The following is a 24710-nucleotide window of genomic DNA, read 5'->3' on the forward strand; positions in this document are numbered from 1 at the left end:
AACCAGGGATGCAAGAGCAAGGCTAAACCAGGGATGAAAGATTAAGGCTAAACCAGTGATGAAAGAGCATGGCTAAAGCAGGTAGGAAAGAGCAAAGCTAAACCAGAGATGAAAGAGCAGGGCTAAACCAGGGATGAAAGAGCAAGGCTAAACCAGGGATGAAAGAGCAAGGCTAAACCAGGGATGAAAGAGCAAGGCTAAACCAGGGATGAAAGAGCAAGGCTAAACCAGGGATGAAAGAGCAAGGTTAAACCAGGGATGAAAGAGCAAGGCTAAACCAGGGATGAAAGAGCAAAGCTAAACCATGGATGAAAGAGCAAGGCAAAACCAGGGATGAAAGAGCAAAGCTAAACCATGGATGAAAGAGCAAGGCAAAACCAGGGATGAAAGAGCAAGGCTAAACCAGGGATGAAAGAGCAAGGCTAAACCAGGGATGAAAGAGCAAAGCTAAACCATGGATGAAAGAGCAAGGCAAAACCAGGGATGATAGAGCAAGGCTAAACCAGGGATGAAAGAGCAAGGCTAAACCAGGGATGAAAGAGCAAAGCTAAACCAGGGGTGAAAGAGCAAGGCTAAACCAGGGATGAAAGATTAAGGCTAAACCAGGGATGAAAAAGCAAAGCTAAACCAGGGATGGAAGAGTAAGGCTAAACCAGGGATGAAAGAGCAAGGCTAAACCAGGGATGAAAGAGCAAGGCTAAACCAGGGATGAAAGAGCAAGGCTAAACCAGGGATGAAAGAGCAAAGCTAAACCAGAGATGAAAGAGCAAGGCTAAACCAGGGATGAAAGAGCAAGGCTAAACCAGGGATGAAAGAGCAAAGCTAAACCAGGGATGAAAGAGCAAGGCATAACCAGGGATGAAAGAGCATGGCGAAACCAGGGATGGAAGAGTAAGGCTAAACCAGGGATGAAAGAGCAAGGCTAAACCAGGGATGAAAGAGCAAGGCTAAACCAGGGATGAAAGAGCAAAGCTAAACCAGGGATGAAAGAGCAAGGCTAAACCAGGGATGAAAGATTAAGGCTAAACCAGGGATGAAAGAGCAAAGCTAAACCAGGGATGGAAGAGCAAGGCTAAACCAGGGGTGAAAGAGCAAAGCTAAACCAGGGATGAAAGAGCAAGGCTAAACCAGGGATGAAAGAGTAAGGCTAAACAAGGGATGAAAGAGCAAGGTGAAACCAGGGATGAAAGAGCAAGGTGAAACCAGGGATGAAAGATTAAGGCTAAACAAGGGATGAAAGAGCAATGCTAAACAAGGGATGAAAGGGTAAGGCTAAACAAGGGATGAAAGAGCAAGGTGAAACCAGGGATGAAAGATTAAGGCTAAACCATTGATGAAAGAGCAAGGCAAAACCATGGATGAAAGAGTAAGGCTAAACAAGGGATGAAAGAGCAATGCTAAACAAGGGATGAAAGAGTAAGGCTAAACAAGGGATGAAAGAGCAAGGTGAAACCAGGGATGAAAGAGTAAGGCTAAACAAGGGATGAAAGAGCAATGCTAAACAAGGGATGAAAGAGTAAGGCTAAACAAGGGATGAAAGAGCAAGGTGAAACCAGGGATGAAAGATTAAGGCTAAACCATTGATGAAAGAGCAAGGCAAAACCATGGATGAAAGAGCAAGGCAAAACCATGGATGAAAGAGCAAGGCAAAACCATGGATGAAAGAGCAAGGCAAAACCAGGGATGAAAGAGCAAGGCTAAACCAGGGATGAAAGAGCAAGGCTAAACCAGGGATGAAAGATTAAGGCTAAACCAGGGATGAAAGAGCATGGCTAAAGCAGGTAGGAAAGAGCAAAGCTAAACCAGGGATGAAAGAGCAGGGCTAAACCAGGGATGAAAGAGCAAGGCTAAACCAGGGATGAAAGAGCAAGGCTAAACCAGGGATGAAAGAGCAAGGCTAAACCAGGGATGAAAGAGCAAGGCTAAACCAGGGATGAAAGAGCAAGGTTAAACCAGGGATGAAAGAGCAAGGCTAAACCAGGGATGAAAGAGCAAGGCTAAACCAGGGATGAAAGAGCAAGGCTAAACCAGGGATGAAAGAGCAAGGCTAAACCAGGGATGAAAGAGCAAGGCTAAACCATGGATGAAAGAGCAAGGCTAAACCAGGGGTGAAAGAGCAAGGCTAAACCAGGGATGAAAGAGCAAGGCTAAACCAGGGATGAAAGAGCAAGGCTAAACCAGGGATGAAAGAGCAAGGTTAAACCAGGGGTGAAAGAGCAAGGCTAAACCAGGGATGAAAGAGCAAGGCTAAACCAGGGATGAAAGAGCAAGGCTAAACCAGGGATGAAAGAGCAAGGCTAAACCAGGGATGAAAGAGCAAGGCTAAACCATGGATGAAAGAGCAAGGCTAAACCAGGGGTGAAAGAGCAAGGCTAAACCAGGGATGAAAGAGCAAGGCTAAACCAGGGATGAAAGAGCAAGGCTAAACCAGGGATGAAAGAGCAAGGTTAAACCAGGGGTGAAAGAGCAAGGCTAAACCAGGGATGAAAGAGCAAGGCTAAACCAGGGATGAAAGAGCAAGGTTAAACCAGGGATGAAAGAGCAAGGTTAAACCAGGGATGAAAGAGCAAGGTTAAACCAGGGATGAAAGAGCAAGGCTAAACCAGGGATGAAAGAGCAAGGTTAAACCAGGGATGAAAGAGCAAGGTTAAACCAGGGATGAAAGAGCAAGGCTAAACCAGGGGTGAAAGAGCAAGGTTAAACCAGGGATGAAAGAGCAAGGTTAAACCAGGGGTGAAAGAGCAAGGCTAAACCAGGGATGAAAGAGCAAGGTTAAACCAGGGATGAAAGAGCAAGGTTAAACCAGGGATGAAAGAGCAAGGTTAAACCAGGGGTGAAAGAGCAAGGTTAAACCAGGGATGAAAGAGCAAGGCTAAACCAGGGATGAAAGATTAAGGCTAAACCAGGGATGAAAGAGCATGGCTAAAGCAGGTAGGAAAGAGCAAAGCTAAACCAGGGATGAAAGAGCAGGGCTAAACCAGGGATGAAAGAGCAAGGCTAAACCAGGGATGAAAGAGCAAGGCTAAACCAGGGATGAAAGAGCAAGGCTAAACCAGGGATGAAAGAGCAAGGCTAAACCAGGGATGAAAGAGCAAAGCTAAACCAGGGGTGAAAGAGCAAGGCTAAACCAGGGATGAAAGATTAAGGCAAAACCAGGGATGAAAGAGCAAAGCTAAACCAGGGATGGAAGAGTAAGGCTAAACCAGGGATGAAAGAGCAAGGCTAAACCAGGGATGAAAGAGCAAAGCTAAACCAGAGATGAAAGAGCAAGGCTAAACCAGGGATGAAAGAGCAAGGCTAAACCAGGGATGAAAGAGCAAAGCTAAACCAGGGATGAAAGAGCAAGGCATAACCAGGGATGAAAGAGCAAGGCTAAACCAGGGATGGAAGAGTAAGGCTAAACCAGGGATGAAAGAGCAAGGCTAAACCAGGGATGAAAGAGCAAGGCTAAACCAGGGATGAAAGAGCAAAGCTAAACCAGGGATGAAAGAGCAAGGCTAAACCAGGGATGAAAGATTAAGGCTAAACCAGGGATGAAAGAGCAAGGCTAAACCAGGGATGAAAGATTAAGGCTAAACCAGGGATGAAAGAGCAAAGCTAAACCAGGGATGGAAGAGCAAGGCTAAACCAGGGGTGAAAGAGCAAAGCTAAACCAGGGATGAAAGAGCAAGGCTAAACCAGGGATGAAAGAGTAAGGCTAAACAAGCGATGAAAGAGCAAGGTGAAACCAGGGATGAAAGAGCAAGGTGAAACCAGGGATGAAAGATTAAGGCTAAACCAGGGATGAAAGAGCATGGCTAAAGCAGGTAGGAAAGAGCAAAGCTAAACCAGGGATGAAAGATTAAGGCTAAACCAGGGATGAAAGAGCAAAGCTAAACCAGGGATGGAAGAGCAAGGCTAAACCAGGGGTGAAAGAGCAAAGCTAAACCAGGGATGAAAGAGCAAGGCTAAACCAGGGATGAAAGATTAAGGCTAAACCAGGGATGAAAGAGCAAAGCTAAACCAGGGATGAAAGAGCAAAGCTAAACCAGGGATGAAAGAGCAAAGCTAAACCAGGGATGAAAGAGCAAAGCTAAACCAGGGATGAAAGATTAAGGCTAAACCAGGGATGAAAGAGCAAAGCTACACCAGGGATGGAAGAGCAAGGCTAAACCAGGGGTGAAAGAGCAAAGCTAAACCAGGGATGAAAGAGCAAGGCTAAACCAGGGATGAAAGAGCAAGGCTAAACCAGGGATGAAAGAGTAAGGCTAAACAAGCGATGAAAGAGCAAGGTGAAACCAGGGATGAAAGAGCAAGGTGAAACCAGGGATGAAAGATTAAGGCTAAACCAGGGATGAAAGAGCATGGCTAAAGCAGGTAGGAAAGAGCAAAGCTAAACCAGGGATGAAAGATTAAGGCTAAACCAGGGATGAAAGAGCAAGGCTAAACCAGGGATGAAAGAGTAAGGCTAAACAAGGGATGAAAGAGCAATGCTAAACAAGGGATTTTTTTTTTTTTTTTTTTTTTTTTGTATACAAGATCGAGGCTCGTGAAAGAGCGAACATTAATCACACAGAAAGACAAACCGACACATAAAACATATAACATCGGGAGCGGTAGACAAGATAGGGAGAGAGGGGGAAGGACACAAACACAACATTTGAGAGCAGGGACCGAGAGACATGGAGACATCGAGAGATCTGAGAGAGGGCGAGGGCTTTGGGGGGGGGGGGGGGCATGGGAAGGGGGCGGTGGGAGAGGTATAAAACATATGGACACTGCCAGGACTTCCAGGAAAGAAGTTGGAATTTCAAACAAGGTGGATCTGGGGTGAATTAGCGGGGGTAGAAAAGATCAAGGTTTTGGATGGGGGAAGATAAGAGATGGTGGTGAACAGCTGTTTTAAAGACCTGGAGGGAGGAGTGGGATTGAAGGGAGTGAGGGAGTTTGTTCCAGAGGCGGGAGAAAAGAGGAATGAAAGAGTGAAGGTGAGCAGAGAGCCGAGATTTCGGCAGTTTAACCATCAGAGGGTTGCTGGCAGATCTTGTGCGACCTGTAGGAATATTTGGGGGACAGAGCACAGAGAGAGCTGGGGGTGCAAGGCCGGAGAGGAGTCGGTAGAAGACAGAAAGACCACCTACCCTGCCTGCGGTGAGTGAGTGAAAGGCCCTCAGAGATAGCTTCATCGCGGGAGATTCCAATAATTCTGAAAGCTTTGGTTTCAACAGCGTGAAGCCGAGCTAGGTGTGAGGCAGGAGCACCAGCCCATAGGGGAGAACAGTATTCCATTGAGCTGCGGATGAAAGCCTTGTATGTGGTGAGGAGCTCAGGTGTGCCGAGGAAGGACTTCGCACGACGGAGGATGCCCAGTCGGCGACTGGCTTTGGAGGCCAGCTTGGAAATGTGGTTTTCCCAAGAAAGATCATGGCAGATAGTGAGACCCAAAATCTTGAGCGACAGAACTTCTTGGAGAGGATTGTTGAGAAAGTAGATGGGAGGGTTGTCCAGTCGATCTTTTCGGAGAGACATAGTAAGAGTGTGAGATTTGTCAGGATTGAAAGACATGTTCCACTTGTTTGACCAGTCTGTGATTTTGTCCAGGTCTTCAGAGAGTGAGGAGGCAGCAGACTGCCGATCTGAGGGAAGAGGAATGGAGCGGCAGAGAGTGGAGTCATCAGCAAAGAGATAGAGAGGATTTTCGAGAGAGTCAGAGAGATCATTGATGAAGACCAGAAAAAGCACGGGGCCCAGAACACTGCCTTGGGGAACTCCAGCCTGAACAGGAAGAGGAGATGAGAGAAACCCATTCAGGGCCACACGTTGACGACGACTAGAGAGGAAGTCCGCCAGCCATGCGTGGAGATTTCCATGGATACCAAAGGAGGAGAGTTTGGTGAGCAGAGCGGGGTGCCAGACCGTGTCGAAGGCACGTGATATGTCGAGGGAGACAGCTCTAATTTCCTGTTTGGCATTGAGGACCTCCATCCATTGTTGAGACAGCAGAAGCAGCATGTCCAGAGTAGAGTGACCTGGTCTGAAACCAAATTGATGATCAGAGATCAAGCCAGGGATGCTTGAGGATGAACCAGGGATGGAAGAGTAAGGCTAAACAAGGGATGAAAGAGCAAGGTGAAACCAGGGATGAAAGATTAAGGCTAAACCAGGGATGAAAGAGCATGGCTAAAAAAGGTAGGAAAGCGCAAAGCTAAACCAGGGATGAACGAGCAAGGCAAAACCATGGATGAAAGAGCAAGGCAAAACCATGGATGAAAGAGCAAGGCAAAACCATGGATGAAAGAGCAAGGCAAAACCAGGGATGCAAGAGCAAGGCTAAACCAGGGATGAAAGAGCAAGGCTAAACCAGGGATGAAAGATTAAGGCTAAACCAGTGATGAAAGAGCATGGCTAAAGCAGGTAGGAAAGAGCAAAGCTAAACCAGAGATGAAAGAGCAGGGCTAAACCAGGGATGAAAGAGCAAGGCTAAACCAGGGATGAAAGAGCAAGGCTAAACCAGGGATGAAAGAGCAAGGCTAAACCAGGGATGAAAGAGCAAGGCTAAACCAGGGATGAAAGAGCAAGGTTAAACCAGGGATGAAAGAGCAAGGCTAAACCAGGGATGAAAGAGCAAAGCTAAACCATGGATGAAAGAGCAAGGCAAAACCAGGGATGAAAGAGCAAAGCTAAACCATGGATGAAAGAGCAAGGCAAAACCAGTGATGAAAGAGCAAGGCTAAACCAGGGATGAAAGAGCAAGGCTAAACCAGGGATGAAAGAGCAAAGCTAAACCATGGATGAAAGAGCAAGGCAAAACCAGGGATGATAGAGCAAGGCTAAACCAGGGATGAAAGAGCAAGGCTAAACCAGGGATGAAAGAGCAAAGCTAAACCAGGGGTGAAAGAGCAAGGCTAAACCAGGGATGAAAGATTAAGGCTAAACCAGGGATGAAAAAGCAAAGCTAAACCAGGGATGGAAGAGTAAGGCTAAACCAGGGATGAAAGAGCAAGGCTAAACCAGGGATGAAAGAGCAAGGCTAAACCAGGGATGAAAGAGCAAGGCTAAACCAGGGATGAAAGAGCAAAGCTAAACCAGAGATGAAAGAGCAAGGCTAAACCAGGGATGAAAGAGCAAGGCTAAACCAGGGATGAAAGAGCAAAGCTAAACCAGGGATGAAAGAGCAAGGCATAACCAGGGATGAAAGAGCATGGCGAAACCAGGGATGGAAGAGTAAGGCTAAACCAGGGATGAAAGAGCAAGGCTAAACCAGGGATGAAAGAGCAAGGCTAAACCAGGGATGAAAGAGCAAAGCTAAACCAGGGATGAAAGAGCAAGGCTAAACCAGGGATGAAAGATTAAGGCTAAACCAGGGATGAAAGAGCAAGGCTAAACCAGGGATGAAAGATTAAGGCTAAACCAGGGATGAAAGAGCAAAGCTAAACCAGGGATGGAAGAGCAAGGCTAAACCAGGGGTGAAAGAGCAAAGCTAAACCAGGGATGAAAGAGCAAGGCTAAACCAGGGATGAAAGAGTAAGGCTAAACAAGGGATGAAAGAGCAAGGTGAAACCAGGGATGAAAGAGCAAGGTGAAACCAGGGATGAAAGATTAAGGCTAAACCATTGATGAAAGAGCAAGGCAAAACCATGGATGAAAGAGTAAGGCTAAACAAGGGATGAAAGAGCAATGCTAAACAAGGGATGAAAGAGTAAGGCTAAACAAGGGATGAAAGAGCAAGGTGAAACCAGGGATGAAAGAGTAAGGCTAAACAAGGGATGAAAGAGCAATGCTAAACAAGGGATGAAAGAGTAAGGCTAAACAAGGGATGAAAGAGCAAGGTGAAACCAGGGATGAAAGATTAAGGCTAAACCATTGATGAAAGAGCAAGGCAAAACCATGGATGAAAGAGCAAGGCAAAACCATGGATGAAAGAGCAAGGCAAAACCATGGATGAAAGAGCAAGGCAAAACCAGGGATGAAAGAGCAAGGCTAAACCAGGGATGAAAGAGCAAGGCTAAACCAGGGATGAAAGATTAAGGCTAAACCAGGGATGAAAGAGCATGGCTAAAGCAGGTAGGAAAGAGCAAAGCTAAACCAGGGATGAAAGAGCAGGGCTAAACCAGGGATGAAAGAGCAAGGCTAAACCAGGGATGAAAGAGCAAGGCTAAACCAGGGATGAAAGAGCAAGGCTAAACCAGGGATGAAAGAGCAAGGCTAAACCAGGGATGAAAGAGCAAGGTTAAACCAGGGATGAAAGAGCAAGGCTAAACCAGGGATGAAAGAGCAAGGCTAAACCAGGGATGAAAGAGCAAGGCTAAACCAGGGATGAAAGAGCAAGGCTAAACCAGGGATGAAAGAGCAAGGCTAAACCATGGATGAAAGAGCAAGGCTAAACCAGGGGTGAAAGAGCAAGGCTAAACCAGGGATGAAAGAGCAAGGCTAAACCAGGGATGAAAGAGCAAGGCTAAACCAGGGATGAAAGAGCAAGGCTAAACCAGGGATGAAAGAGCAAGGTTAAACCAGGGGTGAAAGAGCAAGGTTAAACCAGGGATGAAAGAGCAAGGTTAAACCAGGGGTGAAAGAGCAAGGCTAAACCAGGGATGAAAGGGCAAGGTTAAACCAGGGATGAAAGAGCAAGGTTAAACCAGGGATGAAAGAGCAAGGTTAAACCAGGGATGAAAGAGCAAGGCTAAACCAGGGATGAAAGAGCAAGGTTAAACCAGGGATGAAAGAGCAAGGTTAAACCAGGGATGAAAGAGCAAGGCTAAACCAGGGGTGAAAGAGCAAGGTTAAACCAGGGATGAAAGAGCAAGGTTAAACCAGGGGTGAAAGAGCAAGGCTAAACCAGGGATGAAAGAGCAAGGTTAAACCAGGGATGAAAGAGCAAGGTTAAACCAGGGATGAAAGAGCAAGGTTAAACCAGGGGTGAAAGAGCAAGGTTAAACCAGGGATGAAAGAGCAAGGTTAAACCAGGGGTGAAAGAGCAAGGCTAAACCAGGGATGGAAGAGCAAGGTTAAACCAGGGATGAAAGAGCAAGGTTAAACCAGGGATGAAAGAGCAAGGTTAAACCAGGGATGAAAGAGCAAGGTTAAACCAGGGATGAAAGAGCAAGGCTAAACCAGGGATGAAAGAGCAAGGTTAAACCAGGGATGAAAGAGCAAGGTTAAACCAGGGATGAAAGAGCAAGGTTAAACCAGGGGTGAAAGAGCAAGGCTAAACCAGGGATGAAAGAGCAAAGCTAAACCAGGGATGAAAGAGCAAGGCTAAACCAGGGATGAAAGAGCAAAGCTAAACCAGGGGTGAAAGAGCAAGGCTAAACCAGGGATGAAAGATTAAGGCTAAACCAGGGATGAAAGAGCAAAGCTAAACCAGGGATGAAAGAGCAAGGTTAAACCAGGGATGAAAGAGGAAGGTTAAACCAGGGATGAAAGAGCAAGGCTAAACCAGGGATGAAAGAGCAAGGTTAAACCAGGGGTGAAAGAGCAAGGTTAAACCAGGGATGAAAGAGCAAGGTTAAACCAGGGGTGAAAGAGCAAGGCTAAAGCAGGGATGAAAGAGCAAGGTTAAACCAGGGATGAAAGAGCAAGGTTAAACCAGGGATGAAAGAGCAAGGTTAAACCAGGGATGAAAGAGCAAGGCTAAACCAGGGATGAAAGAGCAAGGTTAAACCAGGGATGAAAGAGCAAGGTTAAACCAGGGATGAAAGAGCAAGGCTAAACCAGGGGTGAAAGAGCAAGGTTAAACCAGGGATGAAAGAGCAAGGTTAAACCAGGGGTGAAAGAGCAAGGCTAAACCATGGATGAAAGAGCAAGGCTAAACCAGGGGTGAAAGAGCAAGGCTAAACCAGGGATGAAAGAGCAAGGCTAAACCAGGGATGAAAGAGCAAGGCTAAACCAGGGATGAAAGAGCAAGGCTAAACCAGGGATGAAAGAGCAAGGTTAAACCAGGGATGAAAGAGCAAGGCTAAACTAGGGATGAAAGAGCAAAGCTAAACCATGGATGAAGGAGCAAGGCAAAACCAGGGATGAAAGAGCAAGGCTAAACCAGGGATGAAAGAGCAAGGCAAAACCAGGGATGAAAGAGCAAGGCTAAACCAGGGATGAAAGAGCAAGGCTAAACCAGGGATGAAAGAGCAAAGCTAAACCAGGGGTGAAAGAGCAAGGCTAAACCAGGGATGAAAGAGCAAGGTTAAACCAGGGATGAAAGAGCAAGGCTAAACTAGGGATGAAAGAGCAAAGCTAAACCATGGATGAAGGAGCAAGGCAAAACCAGGGATGAAAGAGCAAGGCTAAACCAGGGATGAAAGAGCAAGGCTAAACCAGGGATGAAAGAGCAAAGCTAAACCATGGATGAAAGAGCAAGGCAAAACCAGGGATGAAAGAGCAAGGCTAAACCAGGGATGAAAGAGCAAGGCTAAACCAGGGATGAAAGAGCAAAGCTAAACCAGGGGTGAAAGAGCAAGGCTAAACCAGGGATGAAAGATTAAGGCAAAACCAGGGATGAAAGAGCAAAGCTAAACCAGGGATGGAAGAGTAAGGCTAAACCAGGGATGAAAGAGCAAGGTTAAACCAGGGATGAAAGAGCAAGGCTAAACCAGGGATGAAAGAGCAAGGTTAAACCAGGGGTGAAAGAGCAAGGTTAAACCAGGGATGAAAGAGGAAGGTTAAACCAGGGATGAAAGAGCAAGGCTAAACCAGGGATGAAAGAGCAAGGTTAAACAGGGGTGAAAGAGCAAGGTTAAACCAGGGATGAAAGAGCAAGGTTAAACCAGGGGTGAAAGAGCAAGGCTAAACCAGGGATGAAAGAGCAAGGTTAAACCAGGGATGAAAGAGCAAGGTTAAACCAGGGATGAAAGAGCAAGGTTAAACCAGGGATGAAAGAGCAAGGTTAAACCAGGGATGAAAGAGCAAGGCTAAACCAGGGATGAAAGAGCAAGGTTAAACCAGGGATGAAAGAGCAAGGTTAAACCAGGGATGAAAGAGCAAGGCTAAACCAGGGGTGAAAGAGCAAGGTTAAACCAGGGATGAAAGAGCAAGGTTAAACCAGGGGTGAAAGAGCAAGGCTAAACCAGGGATGAAAGAGCAAGGTTAAACCAGGGATGAAAGAGCAAGGTTAAACCAGGGATGAAAGAGCAAGGTTAAACCAGGGATGAAAGAGCAAGGTTAAACCAGGGGTGAAAGAGCAAGGTTAAACCAGGGATGAAAGAGCAAGGTTAAACCAGGGGTGAAAGAGCAAGGCTAAACCAGGGATGGAAGAGCAAGGTTAAACCAGGGATGAAAGAGCAAGGTTAAACCAGGGATGAAAGAGCAAGGTTAAACCAGGGATGAAAGAGCAAGGTTAAACCAGGGATGAAAGAGCAAGGCTAAACCAGGGATGAAAGAGCAAGGTTAAACCAGGGATGAAAGAGCAAGGTTAAACCAGGGATGAAAGAGCAAGGTTAAACCAGGGGTGAAAGAGCAAGGCTAAACCAGGGATGAAAGAGCAAAGCTAAACCAGGGATGAAAGAGCAAGGCTAAACCAGGGATGAAAGAGCAAAGCTAAACCAGGGGTGAAAGAGCAAGGCTAAACCAGGGATGAAAGATTAAGGCTAAACCAGGGATGAAAGAGCAAAGCTAAACCAGGGATGGAAGAGTAAGGCTAAACCAGGGATGAAAGAGCAAGGTAAAACCAGGGATGAAAGAGCAAGGCTAAACCAGGGATGAAAGAGCAAGGTTAAACCAGGGGTGAAAGAGCAAGGTTAAACCAGGGATGAAAGAGGAAGGTTAAACCAGGGATGAAAGAGCAAGGTTAAACCAGGGATGAAAGAGGAAGGTTAAACCACGGATGAAAGAGCAAGGCTAAACCAGGGATGAAAGAGCAAGGTTAAACCAGGGGTGAAAGAGCAAGGTTAAACCAGGGATGAAAGAGCAAGGTTAAACCAGGGGTGAAAGAGCAAGGCTAAAGCAGGGATGAAAGAGCAAGGTTAAACCAGGGATGAAAGAGCAAGGTTAAACCAGGGATGAAAGAGCAAGGTTAAACCAGGGATGAAAGAGCAAGGCTAAACCAGGGATGAAAGAGCAAGGTTAAACCAGGGATGAAAGAGCAAGGTTAAACCAGGGATGAAAGAGCAAGGCTAAACCAGGGGTGAAAGAGCAAGGTTAAACCAGGGATGAAAGAGCAAGGTTAAACCAGGGGTGAAAGAGCAAGGCTAAACCAGGGATGAAAGAGCAAGGTTAAACCAGGGATGAAAGAGCAAGGTTAAACCAGGGATGAAAGAGCAAGGTTAAACCAGGGGTGAAAGAGCAAGGTTAAACCAGGGATGAAAGAGCAAGGTTAAACCAGGGGTGAAAGAGCAAGGTTAAACCAGGGATGAAAGAGCAAGGTTAAACCAGGGATGAAAGAGCAAGGTTAAACCAGGGATGAAAGAGCAAGGCTAAACCAGGGGTGAAAGAGCAAGGTTAAACCAGGGGTGAAAGAGCAAGGCTAAACCAGGGGTGAAAGAGCAAGGCTAAACCAGGGATGAAAGAGCAAGGTTAAACCAGGGATGAAAGAGCAAGGTTAAACCAGGGATGAAAGAGCAAGGTTAAACCAGGGATGAAAGAGCAAGGTTAAACCAGGGATGAAAGAGCAAGGCTAAACCAGGGATGAAAGAGCAAGGTTAAACCAGGGATGAAAGAGCAAGGTAAAACCAGGGATGAAAGAGCAAGGTTAAACCAGGGGTGAAAGAGCAATGGGGCAAATAAAAAGAAAGGTGGCTGCAGAGAGAGGGGAGAAAACACAGTAGCCTGAAAAGAAAGGGGTGGACTTCGGGATGGTCATTGAGGGTAGAAAAAAAATCGAGTAGGAATATCCTGAGGAGGAGGTGAACAGCCACCTTGATGCCCTGGAGGGAAGAATGAAATTGAAAAGACTGAGGAAGTTCGTTCCACAGACGAGAGAAAAGAAAAATAAATGAGTAAAGGTGAGCAGTGAGCCTGGATTTTGGGGTTTTCACCAGGACAAATTGAATGTGTGTGCTATGGAGAAACCAGGGGGGGGGGGGGTTGGGGGTGACAGGAAGGGCAGAGTGTGCAAGACCAGAAAGGAGGCAGTAGAGGACAGACTACCAACTGCCTGTGAAACTAGAGTAACAGGTTCTGAGACTCAATTCCATTGGCAGAGATTTCAATAATTTTGAGGGTCTTGACTCCCTTAGAATTAAGAAGTACAACATGTGTAGTTGGAGTATGAGCTAAAATGGGAGAGCAGTACTCCATTGAGCTGTGACTCTTCCATGCGTTGACTGCGATATTGGAGGAAGTTGGCAAGCCATAAGAGGAGTTGGCCTTAGATGACACAGGCAGCGAGTTTGGAGGGGAAAGTTGCATGCCAGACTGTATATCAAATCTGCAAGATATGTCCCTAATATATTGGCTGACATTCAGGGCCTCCCTCCTTGCTTTGTTAGGAGAGCAGCAGCCGCATATCCAGGGTGGATGGAAACCAAACTCATGGTCTGAGATTAGGCCATCAGAGAAAAGGGAAGGAATTGAAGTCATCTGCGATGACAGAATCCATGACTTTACTAATTAATCGAAAGTAAGCTATTTGGCCTGTCGATAAAAGGATTTATTTTGCACCATTTTAGTGTAAATTATAGCTTGTGGTGATCAAGATACTCAATCGGTTTATATGGTGATGGTTAAGCAACTGGAAGGATAGAGAATATCGAGATACGAATTATTGGGTGCAGTTGTCAGGTCGGAAAGTGTTTTTTTTACCTCCGCCACTGAAGGTGGACAAAGGTTATGTTTTCACTCCTCTCTGTCTGTCTGCCTGTTTGTCTGTGAGCAGGATATCTAAAAAGTTTATGGACGGATTCGCACGAAACTTGGTGGACAGGTTGCGTGTGACAAGGAAGAAATGATTCGATTTTGGTGAAAATTCAAATCCGGATACGAGAATTTTTTTTAATTTCTTAAAGGATTCTTCACCATTGAGTAATAGGGCTAAAACCAACACATAGAAGGATATCTTAAAAAATATATTGGACGGATTTGGCCGAATCTTGGTGGAGAGGTTGGGTGTGACAAGGAAGTATCGATTCAATTTTGGTGAAGATCCGGATACGGATCCGGCTGGTAGAATTTTTAAAATGATCCTTCACCAACGATTGTGATTCTGTGTTGTGATTTTCTGGTCTATTCTGGGATACAAAACATAAACTGTTCACCTGGCGGAGGTATACTCTCTACTGAGTGCCGTTCGAGTTAGTCTATGTTGACTATTTTACAGCTGCAATATATTTTGTTAAATATGCTGTCTCTAACAAATTTGGATGTTTTTCCCGACGTTTCCCTCACCTTCAAAAAACGCAGCCGAGAATCCAGCTTTGTTGATCGTTCCATCAGAAACAAACTTTATCCAGAGCTTGTTGGATGACGACTTGAGAGGTTCAGGCTTTTCATAACCGCAGAATCTCCCAAGTAAATTGGAATCTTCTGACTCACCATCTCTGATCTCCAGGTAGTCATATCCACAGCTGTCATGTCTCTCCACCTGTTTGCATGGAATAAACAACCTGGTGTATCACTGTCGCAGACCATTATACGTAGTGTGTTCAAAAAGTATCCGACCTTTATTTTTCGTGCGTAAAAAAAAAGAAGCTAGGGAGGCGTTGATTGGTGCACGTATGTAGGCGATCCTAATGCACACGCGTGAATTTTTTCCCACCTGCAGAAGCTGTCATTCGACGGCAGACCGCCGATGAGTGAGGACATGTAAGTGAGCGCCGTCGGATTTTCGTTTTTGACAAAATGACGGAAAAACTTGAACAACGCTACTGCATCAAATTTTGTGTAAAGCTTGGCGATTCCCAAGTGGAAACGATCCGCAAGATTCAACACCGTTCATTCCATTATGAAGGAGGATTTGGGCTTCAGGAGAATCTCAGCGAAGTTCGTACCAAAGCTGCTAACGATTGAGCAGAAGCAACTCCGTTTGGAGATCGCACAGGACATGCTGGAGACTGTGAACAGCGATCCCAGCTTCCTCAACACAGTGATCACTGGCGATGAGTCCTGGGTTTATGGGTACGACCCAGAAACCAAGTTGCAGTCATCACAATGGAAGCATCCAACATCCCCGAGGCCAAAAAACATAAAATTTGATGCAGTAGCGTTGTTCAAGTTTTTCCGTCATTTTGTCAAAAACGAAAATCCGACGGCGCTCACTTACATGTCCTCACTCATCGGCGGTCTGCCGTCGAATGACAGCTTCTGCAGGTGGGAAAAAATTCACGCGTGCGCATTAGGATCGCCTACATACGTGCACCAATCAACACCTCCCTAGCTTCTTTTTTTTTACGCACGAAAAATAAAGGTCGGATACTTTTTGAACACACTACGTATAATGGTCATCGGCCATAGACAATCACAAAATTGGCAGAGATCATGCAACTGCAGGCAATCAAAATCCTGTAGGCTGGTACCAACCTCAAAGGACTGGAATACGAGTCCCACTGAATACTCGGATGACACACGAACAACCCAAATGCATTCTTTTGAAGGTTGATAATCATCAGGATAGTTGGGTGATTGGATTGTGCCAGAGCTTTTCTTTATGAGACCACCACAAATTGCTGGAATAGGATGAGAATGAAGCATACACAACATGTGTTAAATATAATTAGGGTGTTAGCCTTAGTGGTGTGATGATTAGGAAATAGGGGACAAGATCATCATGAGAAAACAATGATTATTATTTATTTGATAGAGAAAGCCATAAAAAGTATCTAGATACTATATCGAATGTTCAATATAAGAAAAAGTCTGCTCATTCCAAGTTTGGGGAGTAGGAGGGAGAGGACAGTGAAGTGAATAACAGTTCTTCTTCTTCTTTTGAGTGCAGCACATGACTGTGTGTAGCATCATTTACTGTGGGTGCGGATGTGCTGCTGATGCAGTGCACCTTGTAGGTTAGAGCAGGAATTTACAATTTGTTCAAGGTGCCGGCGATAGCTTGCTTACTCGCCGCAAAGGACACTGCGGGAGTTTTAACAATTACAGCAGATGGCATGCCCAGTTTAACGTCCAGCCGAGGGACGGCACACACATTGATGCCTCACCCTGCATGCGAAACACCAGGATGACAGTTTATAGCTGGATCAGGATTCAAACCCAGGTCACACGGCTCAGAGGTGATGGTCACACCTCTCAGGCCTAGGCTATCCCGCTAGCCCAACAATTCCTCCTGGGAGATGTGTGCAAGGACATTATGGTGTTAAGATATAATATTATAATGTACTATGTAATGTATATGAAATGTCTCATAAAATAAATAATTCCTGCGCAATTTCTTGAATAGTTTTATGATAATTTGCAGAAATAAATAAGTTTGTCTCTTTTTTTATTTTATCATCTGTTCTGCAGTAATAAGTTATTATAATTTGTGAGGTTCATGGTGATGGTACCCTCAGCCTCTCTAAGACTCCACCCACTCCACCCACTCCGCCCACTCCGCCCACTGACCCCCCTCTCCCCTCGCCATAGACCCTTCACCTTGTCTTTCACCCTCACATATATTCCCGATTGTTCCTTCAAGCAAGGGACAACCTTGGCATTGCAGAGGTATCAGTATTATTTTGTCTGCCAAGTTATGTTTACAATTCAGATAAGTCGTTGACATGTCATCCAGTTTCCACGCATGACGACATGTTGTGCCTTCATTATCATGAGAGCTCGACCACAAAGCTTGAACTTGAACACTATTTCATTTCATCAAGTACCATAAGAGTCGTACTGATTTAAATCTAATGTACGAGTCCATTTCACCCAGTGACGCACGGCTACAGGTGACACTGTATTCCACGAGGAAGGCACGCTTCTGACACTGAAGGTAGGATTAAACAACATGTTAAGTCAGGTACGTTAGTATAATGGTGTCTGGAGAAGTCTCTTTTGTTGTGTTGACCATCTTGTACGAAAGTCGTTACAACCGGTTATTGAAACGAGGTGTTAAAAATTATCCAAGACATGCCAACTTCTATTGATGTTTTTCAATATTTCAGTATATACAATTAAAAATAATAGTAATAGTGGAGGCCCCTACTCTTGACGGAGCTTCGTTCCCACCAAGTCAAGAAACGTCTCAAGGTTAAAAGCAATCCTGGACAGGTCGTCATGGCATTTATTTGCACCCATGATTGACTATGAAATATACACGTGATGTAAGAATACTTGGAGGAAGGTGGAGGTGGAGGAAGGTGGGTGGAGGTTATTTTTCATCCCTGTCTATTTGTCTGTCTGTCTGTGAAGAGGGTATCTCAAAAGGTTATGGACGGATTCAGACTAAATTTGGTGGAGACGTAGGACGTTACCTGCATATGAAGCCAGAAACCCACGGCCCACCCAGTTACTAATGCTGCGGAATTCCACCCAGAGGCGGCTCTCCGTGGAGAAGATAGTCCGTGGTACACGATTTCCACAAAATCTGCCTGAAAGACAGGGGTAATAGGGAAAGACATCTCAGTTTGTACCATGCTTACTACCGAGCAGTCTCGTGTGGGTTCAATCTTCGAGGGATGTCAAAGGTAACTAAAAGGTGCTGTTAGAGTGTGATGCCAGCACGACCTACCCAAAAGAGGTGCTTGCTTCCAGTATCCATCACGAACCTCCAGATAATCATACCAGCAGTGCATGCTGGGATAGATATCAAGAGATGTGATGTTGAAAACAATCTGGAAACAAAGCAGGGAACATAAATTGGTCGTCACAATGCTGCTTGCATCAGTATATTATGAATATTATTGCACCTGAATAATGTCAATTAGTCTATATTTAAAATAGATTTTTTTTCATAAACTTCGCAAGTTTCATCCTTGCATTGACCGACCTCAGTACACTCTGTTATTACTGTTGGAACCCATCTGTGGATCGGTCCCATCGGCCGATGGGTCTGACCCATCTGTGGATGCACGAGAAATGACAATGCAGACCCATCGGCCGATGGGTCTGCGCCATCTGCGGATGTGTTGTTCACCTTGAAGGAATGTGTATGCATCAATGGTGGATGAGTATGTTTATTTGAACCTAAAAATATTATCTTATTTTTATCTTATCGACAAACCACATGTCACGGACTGCTTTATAAACATTTATGACATCAATTGCTTATTTTTAGGTTCAAATAAACATACTCATCCACCATTGATGCATACACATTCCTTCAAGGTGAACAACACATCCGCAGATGGCGCAGACCCATCGGCCGATGGGACCGATCCACAGATGGGTTCCAACATTACCTCCGCCAAGGAAGGTGGGTGGAGGTTATTTTTCATCCCTGTCTGTTTGTCTGTCTGTCTGTGAAGAGGGTATCTCAAAAGGTTATGGACGGATTCAGACTAAATTTGGTGGAGACGTTGGGTACGTGACAAGGATGAAATTATTAGATTTTGATGAAAATCCGGATCCGGATCCAACTACTAGAATTTTAAAAGTGATTCTTCACCATTGAGAGATAGATATGGGTCAAAAATTATATGTAGCGGGATATCTCAAGTTATGGACGGATTTGGAAGAAACATGGTGGTCATATTGGGTTTGTGACAAGGAAGGAATGATTCAATTTTGGTGAAGATCCGGATCCGGTTCAGAGAATTTTAAACTGATTTTCTACCATTGAGTGATCGGGCTAAAACCGATAAATAGCACAATACCTCAAAAAATATGGACGGATTCAGATTAAACTTGGTGGACAGATTGGGTGTGTGGCAAGAACAATCGACTCAATTTTGTGAAGATCCGAATATGGATCCGGATACGATAATTTTTTTATTTTTTAAGTTATTATTCACCATTGAGGGATAGGACCAAAACGATATATAGCATCATATTCCAAAACGTTGTGGACGGATTATGCCAAAACTAGATGGACAAAGTGGTTTGGCGACAAGAAAAAGCGATTCGATTTTGGTTCAGGTCCGAATCCAGATCCAGCCTATCAGTGGGATAGAAAACATAAACTGTTCAGCCTGGCGGAGGTATGAGCTCTACCGAGTGCCATTCTAGTACTTTCTTCTGTTTTTGTCTTATATTGACGTTATTTTTTCAGTGTTTTTTTTGTTCGAACAAATTATTTATTTTATTTTTTATAAGAGAGTGGCAATCATATGTGTGGGAAAATTGCATGCTCAGTCAGGGTCGCCCAGGTAGCTCAGATGACAGAGCACTGGTACGGTTTTCCAGAGGACCTGGGTTAGAGTCCTGTTCTGGGCACGTAATTTTCCCACATATATCAATTTAATTATTTATTGTTCTGACAAAATCTGTTTTCACAGTGGTGATTTCACAAATCTATTTTCACAGTGATGGATAAGGCAGAATTCACCTTCTCTCCTGGTGTGACGGAGAGTCGCCAGATGCAATGTGTGTAAGATGCGTATCCGTTGGGGAAACCGGGAGATGAGAAGTTTCCTTCAGAATCTTGAAGTGTCGCATCACATTCTGAGGAAAGAGCACGAAAATAAAATTGTTGATGAACAATAAACGAACTTGGCCCAACGACATGTATTCTGTAATATTCTCAATTTTCATTATTAGGGCTGATCAAAGACCAATCATATGTTGATGGTGTTCGGAAAGTAAGGCTTTGGTTAGGAAGATCTGTCTCTCCCGTCCCCCACCAAATACCCTTATTGATTGGCTTTTCACCAATAGTTTTCACCCATCTAAACAAATTCTTCCCCCAGCCAGAAAATATCTGGCAAACCTCAAGGCTGAATTTTCAAACCTATTTCAAACCAAAGACATGATGGTGCCTCGCCAAGTCTGCCTCTGGTGTATGACCCATCATGTCCCTTCCCTCACTTCAAACGGCACCACACCTGACTCTGCTCATGAGAAGGCAGAATGCCCAAATTCTGTGTTTACTTTCAAATCCTGTGTTCCTATCCACTCATTCGCTACAACTACCCTACCCTCTCATACCCAACTACTCCAGGAACTGTCCTTCTCACTTGAGAAGGTGGACAGGTTTCTGGAAACTTCGCTTCTGATTCTGTGACGAGCACAGAGGACATCAGTACATCTGTCCTAAAAACCTGCTCTGCTGCTCTTACTCATCCTCTTTCTGCTCTGTTCACTCGAACATTCTTTCTGTGTCAGTTTCTGTCTGCCTCGACGTTAGCTAACACCACTGCAATACACAAACCTGGTGTAAAAATGGATCTTCTTAACTACAGGCCGATTAGCTTGTTTCCAATTATAAGCAATTCTCAGATTCTCTCATCGCCTCTTCCTGTTCAGGCTGGAGTTCCTCAAGGTAGTCTACTGGGCCCTGTGCTTTTTTGGTATTCATCGTTGATCTCTCCGACTCTCTGGAAAATCCTCTCTATCTCTATGCTGATGACTCAACTCTCTGCTGCTCCACGTCTCACCCCTCAGATCGGCAGTCTGCAGCCTCCTCACTCTCTGCAGACCTGGACAAAATCACAGACTGGTCAAACAAGTGGAACATGTCTTTCAATCCTGACAAATCTCACACTCTCACTTTGTCTCTCTGAAAAGACCGTCTGAACAACCCTCCCATCTTCTTTCTCAACAATCCTCTTGAAGAAGTTCGATCACTCAAGCTCTTGGGTCTCACTATCTGCCATGATCTTGCCTGGGAAAACCACATTTCCAAGCTGGCCTCCAAAGCCAATCACCGACTGGGCATCTTCCATCGTGCGAAGTCCTTCCTTGGCACATCTGAGCTCCTCACCACATACAAATCTTTCATCCGCAGCTTGATCCGCAGCTAAGTACTGCTCTCCCCTTTGGGCTGGTGCTCCTGCCTCACCCCGAGCTCGGCTTCACATGGTTGAATCCAAAGCTTTCAGAATCATTGGTATCTCCTGCGATGAAGCTGATTCTGAGGGCCTTTCACTCTATCACCGCAGGCAGATTGGTGGTCTTTCTTGGTGGTTGTTTGAGTGTGTCCCCAGACCACCCATGGTTTAAGCTTTAAGGTATATTTCAAGGTATATGGACTGAACTCGCATGCCCAAACTGGCCTTAGCCATAATTCAACAAAGTTGTCCAATTTAACCTCATTATTTTAAAGTCTAATTTAACCACAAGTTTATTTTATCCCTCAAATGTGAATTATGTCCAAGTTATAGACAGACCATCTACTGCAATCTATTTTATACATTCAAAGCTGCATAAAAAGTTATGAAACACAAATGCATCTTTGCACAACAATGAAATAACATTATAAATCTGCATTTAAAATACAATGCTGAGTTATCAAATTTTATTTTTAACTAGCGGATACTCCCTCCTCCCTCCGGGCAGGAGTGCACTTGTCAGGCTATGTTACTGGGCAAAGTGATTGGACCAGTCTGCCACAAAGGATAAATAACCCAAATAATACCGATGAGAAATCCCCCCCCCCCCCCCAAAAAAAAATCGAAATATATATTATTTCAGTTTTTTGAAAAATATTTCACAAAATACTTAAATATGAACCCTCTAAGTACAGCTTGAAAATGTGGTGTCAATAAGTCCAATGATCTCAGAGTAGTTACAGGACAAACAGAAAAATATGCAGAGTTTTAACAGACAGCTATTTTTAAAAAACAAACAAGACAACTCCTTTTTTACACAACTGTCACAAAATAAGCCAAAATCAGAAACTTTCTTCTTCATCGTTCATATGCAGCACAAGGCTGCGGGTGCGGCTGTGCTGCTGATACAATGCCCTCTGCTGCCAGCGGTGCCGGTGATAGCTTGCCTACTCTTTGCAAAGGACTGGGATCTTCAAAGTCCACAAACGAATGCTGCCAGATAGGACGCCTGTTTAACATTTATATGAAGGATGGCACACACATTGATGAATCGCCCTGCCTGTGAAACACCGGAATGACAGTCTATAGCTGGGTCAGGATTAAACCCAGACGAGACATCTTCGAGGTGAGGGTGCGTACCTCTCGGCCAACCTGTTAACCCAGAAACTTGCTAAAGGAGATGTTGAAATACACACCGCTCACTTTGTTCAAGTGCGACAAGAAAAACAATGTCGCTCTTCAATCCAGGTGCATTTAAAAGTTCTTAAAATCCCGAGCAGTGATCATTCCACTCAGGTTTTTCAAAACCATATATCCACCATTATTTTAGACGGTTTCCAACGATTGTTTGTTACCTCCACCACCAAAGGTGGATGGAGGTTATGTTTCACCCCTGTTTGTCTGTCCATTTGTTTGTTTGTGAACAAAATATCTCAAAACATTGTGGACGAATTCGGAAGAAATTTGGCAGAGAGGTAGCGTATGTGACAAGGCCGAAATGATTCGATTTTGGTGAAGATCCGGATTCGGATCCGACTACTAGAATTGTAAAGTGATTCTTCACCATTGGGGGATAGGAGCAAAAACGATACACAGCAGGATGTATCAAAAAGTTATGGACGGATTTGGATGAAACCTGGTGGACTGGTTGGGTGTCTGACAAGAACAATTCGATTCGATTTTGGTGAAGATCTGAATATGGATGCAGATATGAAAAATGTTGAAATTTTTAAAAGTGATTCTTCACCATTGAGAGATCGGGCCAAAACCGATACATAGCAGGATATCTCAAAAAGTTATGGCTGGATTTGGACGAAACTTGTTGGACAGGTTGTGTGTGTGACAAAGAAGAATCGATTCAATTTTGGTGAAGTTCCGGATCCGGATCCAGCTTGTAGAATTTTAAAAGCGATTCTTCACCATTGAGTGATATGACCAACCAGGTGGAGGCCGTCGAACCACTCTCTACTGAGTGCCGTTCTCGTTTTTAACAGTGATCAAGCCCCAAAAACAAGGCTAATGCACCGATTACATAATGAAAACGAAATGAAAGCAGAACTTACATTTCCTCCAAGACACAATAAGCTATTTTTGCGAAAGAACTTTACTCTCGAGGCTGTCCAAATATTTTGTAAAGGATCACATTAAATAATGGAAAAATACTTTCAGATTTGAAAAGCACGATTGTTATCATCTTGGACTGCAACTAACTCAACCAAATATTTACTGAAGCTGATCGCGGTTTATGTTTATTTCCATGATACTGTACCCGAGCTGTGAGCACAAACACTCAAACGCACCGAGACAGCGGTACAGCTTTTGGGCCTGTGCAATGTCTCCTTTGCTGAGGCGGTTTCTCTGCCCAATGGCTGGCCGTACTCCGTTCTCATCCTTTCGTGGCAAGATGGTGTCCATAAACATTCCTCTGAAAATGCAAGTCCAAAAGTTAATCGGTTTGAGATGGAAACAAAATGCATAGCAGTGAGTATCTCTCCACCGAACAGTATATGAATTGGGTAGTGGGATAAGCAGCACCCAGAAGCATTGATGTCTCTATTTTTAAACTTTAAAGGAGATGGTTCACTTTGAAGCACCCTGAAGGACGGTCTTCTGTGAAAACGAGCGCAGTTTCATGCAAACGACACCAACAAGTAATGTCCGTGTCATACCAGGTGAACAAAAAAATTGTTTGCTTTCAGTAGGTTGCATGGCAATGATTGCAGACACGCGGTCATCAAAACAACAGGAAATTCCATCAAATAAATTAGCAATGTTTCCTGTGGAACGGCCACCCAGGTGACCTCCTCTTGCAGGGACAATTGCAGTTCTGCCAGGGCAGGTTGAGAAACGTGTATGATATATTATACCCACATTCAATTGGAAAAATATGAGGAATACTCATTGCTGCATTTTTTATTTTTTTAAATTTTTTTTTGTATACTGAATCGAGGCTCGTGAAAGAGCTAACATTTATTTCACAAACAAATCAACCAGACAAACAAAATATACAAAAAGAGGGAGCGGAAGACAAGATGGGGAGGGAAGGGGAAGCACACAACCACAACATTTGAGAGCAGGGAGAAGTGTGGGAGGGAGAGGGCTTGGGGGCAGGAGGCGTGGGAAGGGGAGGGGGGGGGGGGGGGGAGAGGTATAAAACACAATAGATACTTATGCAACACATGGAGTTTGTACAACGTTGGTGGAATATGGTATCCCCACGTCCGTTACTGCGGATCTAGATGCATTAATTGATGGTAGTACCCCACAGCACGCACAAAGCATGTTTGTGAAGCATACCAAATTATTTTTGTGTCTCCAAAGCCTCGTACCAATGCAATTGTGCAATATTGTGGACACATGGGTTGGGATGAATGACAATCTGAATGTGCCATATCCAACCACATTTGGCATTTGAACAAATTTATGGAGATGCTGGTCATTCTCAACACTTTCAATAATGGTCACATTACTTTGTGGAACATATAACAATCTCCAGTACTACATGCAATAAACAATAATGATGAACATGGAAGACCTCTCCCAATTTATGTACAATATTATGTCAAAGTGAACAATGGATGAAATCAACAGGCCATTGATTGAGGTATGCTAACCCCTGTGGGAAGCAAGGAGAAGCTGGCGTTTTTCTCCTTACCTCCGACAAAGGGCTGAAGCCTGAAACGTCAGCTTTTTATTGCTTCCCACAGCAGTTAGCATTTCTCAGTAAATTTCCTGTTGATTTAATGCATTGTTGTACTTGTCCACCGATGCAGATTCGTGGGCAAGTCTAGGTCTTCCTTCGATCTTAAAGGGGAACCCAAACGCTCCACCCACCTTGACTCTAATCTATCCCTTGATACTCTACAAAATAGATATGATGTGTCTTTTTCCGATTTCCGATTTATAGAGTCGGTAACTTTGCAATTAAAAATCGAAATCTTATTCTTCCTC

General features: G+C 44.5%; 1 protein-coding gene across 3 annotated transcripts in view; it reads right to left on the reverse strand.

The window, feature by feature from the left end:
* Positions 1-24710, reverse strand: part of LOC137425464 (dorsal-ventral patterning tolloid-like protein 1) — a 189893-nt gene that overhangs the window by 39953 nt on the left and 125230 nt on the right. For all 3 annotated transcript variants that reach the window (XM_078776663.1, XM_078776664.1, XM_078776665.1), the window contains 6 exons: positions 23060-23184; positions 19319-19434; positions 17564-17666; positions 17307-17423; positions 15424-15569; positions 14293-14488 (listed from right to left, as the gene is read on the reverse strand). In XM_078776663.1, coding sequence (XP_078632789.1) covers positions 14293-14488; positions 15424-15569; positions 17307-17423; positions 17564-17666; positions 19319-19434; positions 23060-23184 — 803 coding nt within the window. The remainder of the gene's footprint in view (positions 1-14292; positions 14489-15423; positions 15570-17306; positions 17424-17563; positions 17667-19318; positions 19435-23059; positions 23185-24710) is intronic.

The sequence above is a fragment of the Myxine glutinosa genome, chromosome 4 (genome assembly GCF_964187855.1).
Source record: "Myxine glutinosa chromosome 4, kmMyxGlut1.1, whole genome shotgun sequence".
Taxonomy (NCBI): Eukaryota; Metazoa; Chordata; class Myxini; order Myxiniformes; family Myxinidae; genus Myxine; species Myxine glutinosa.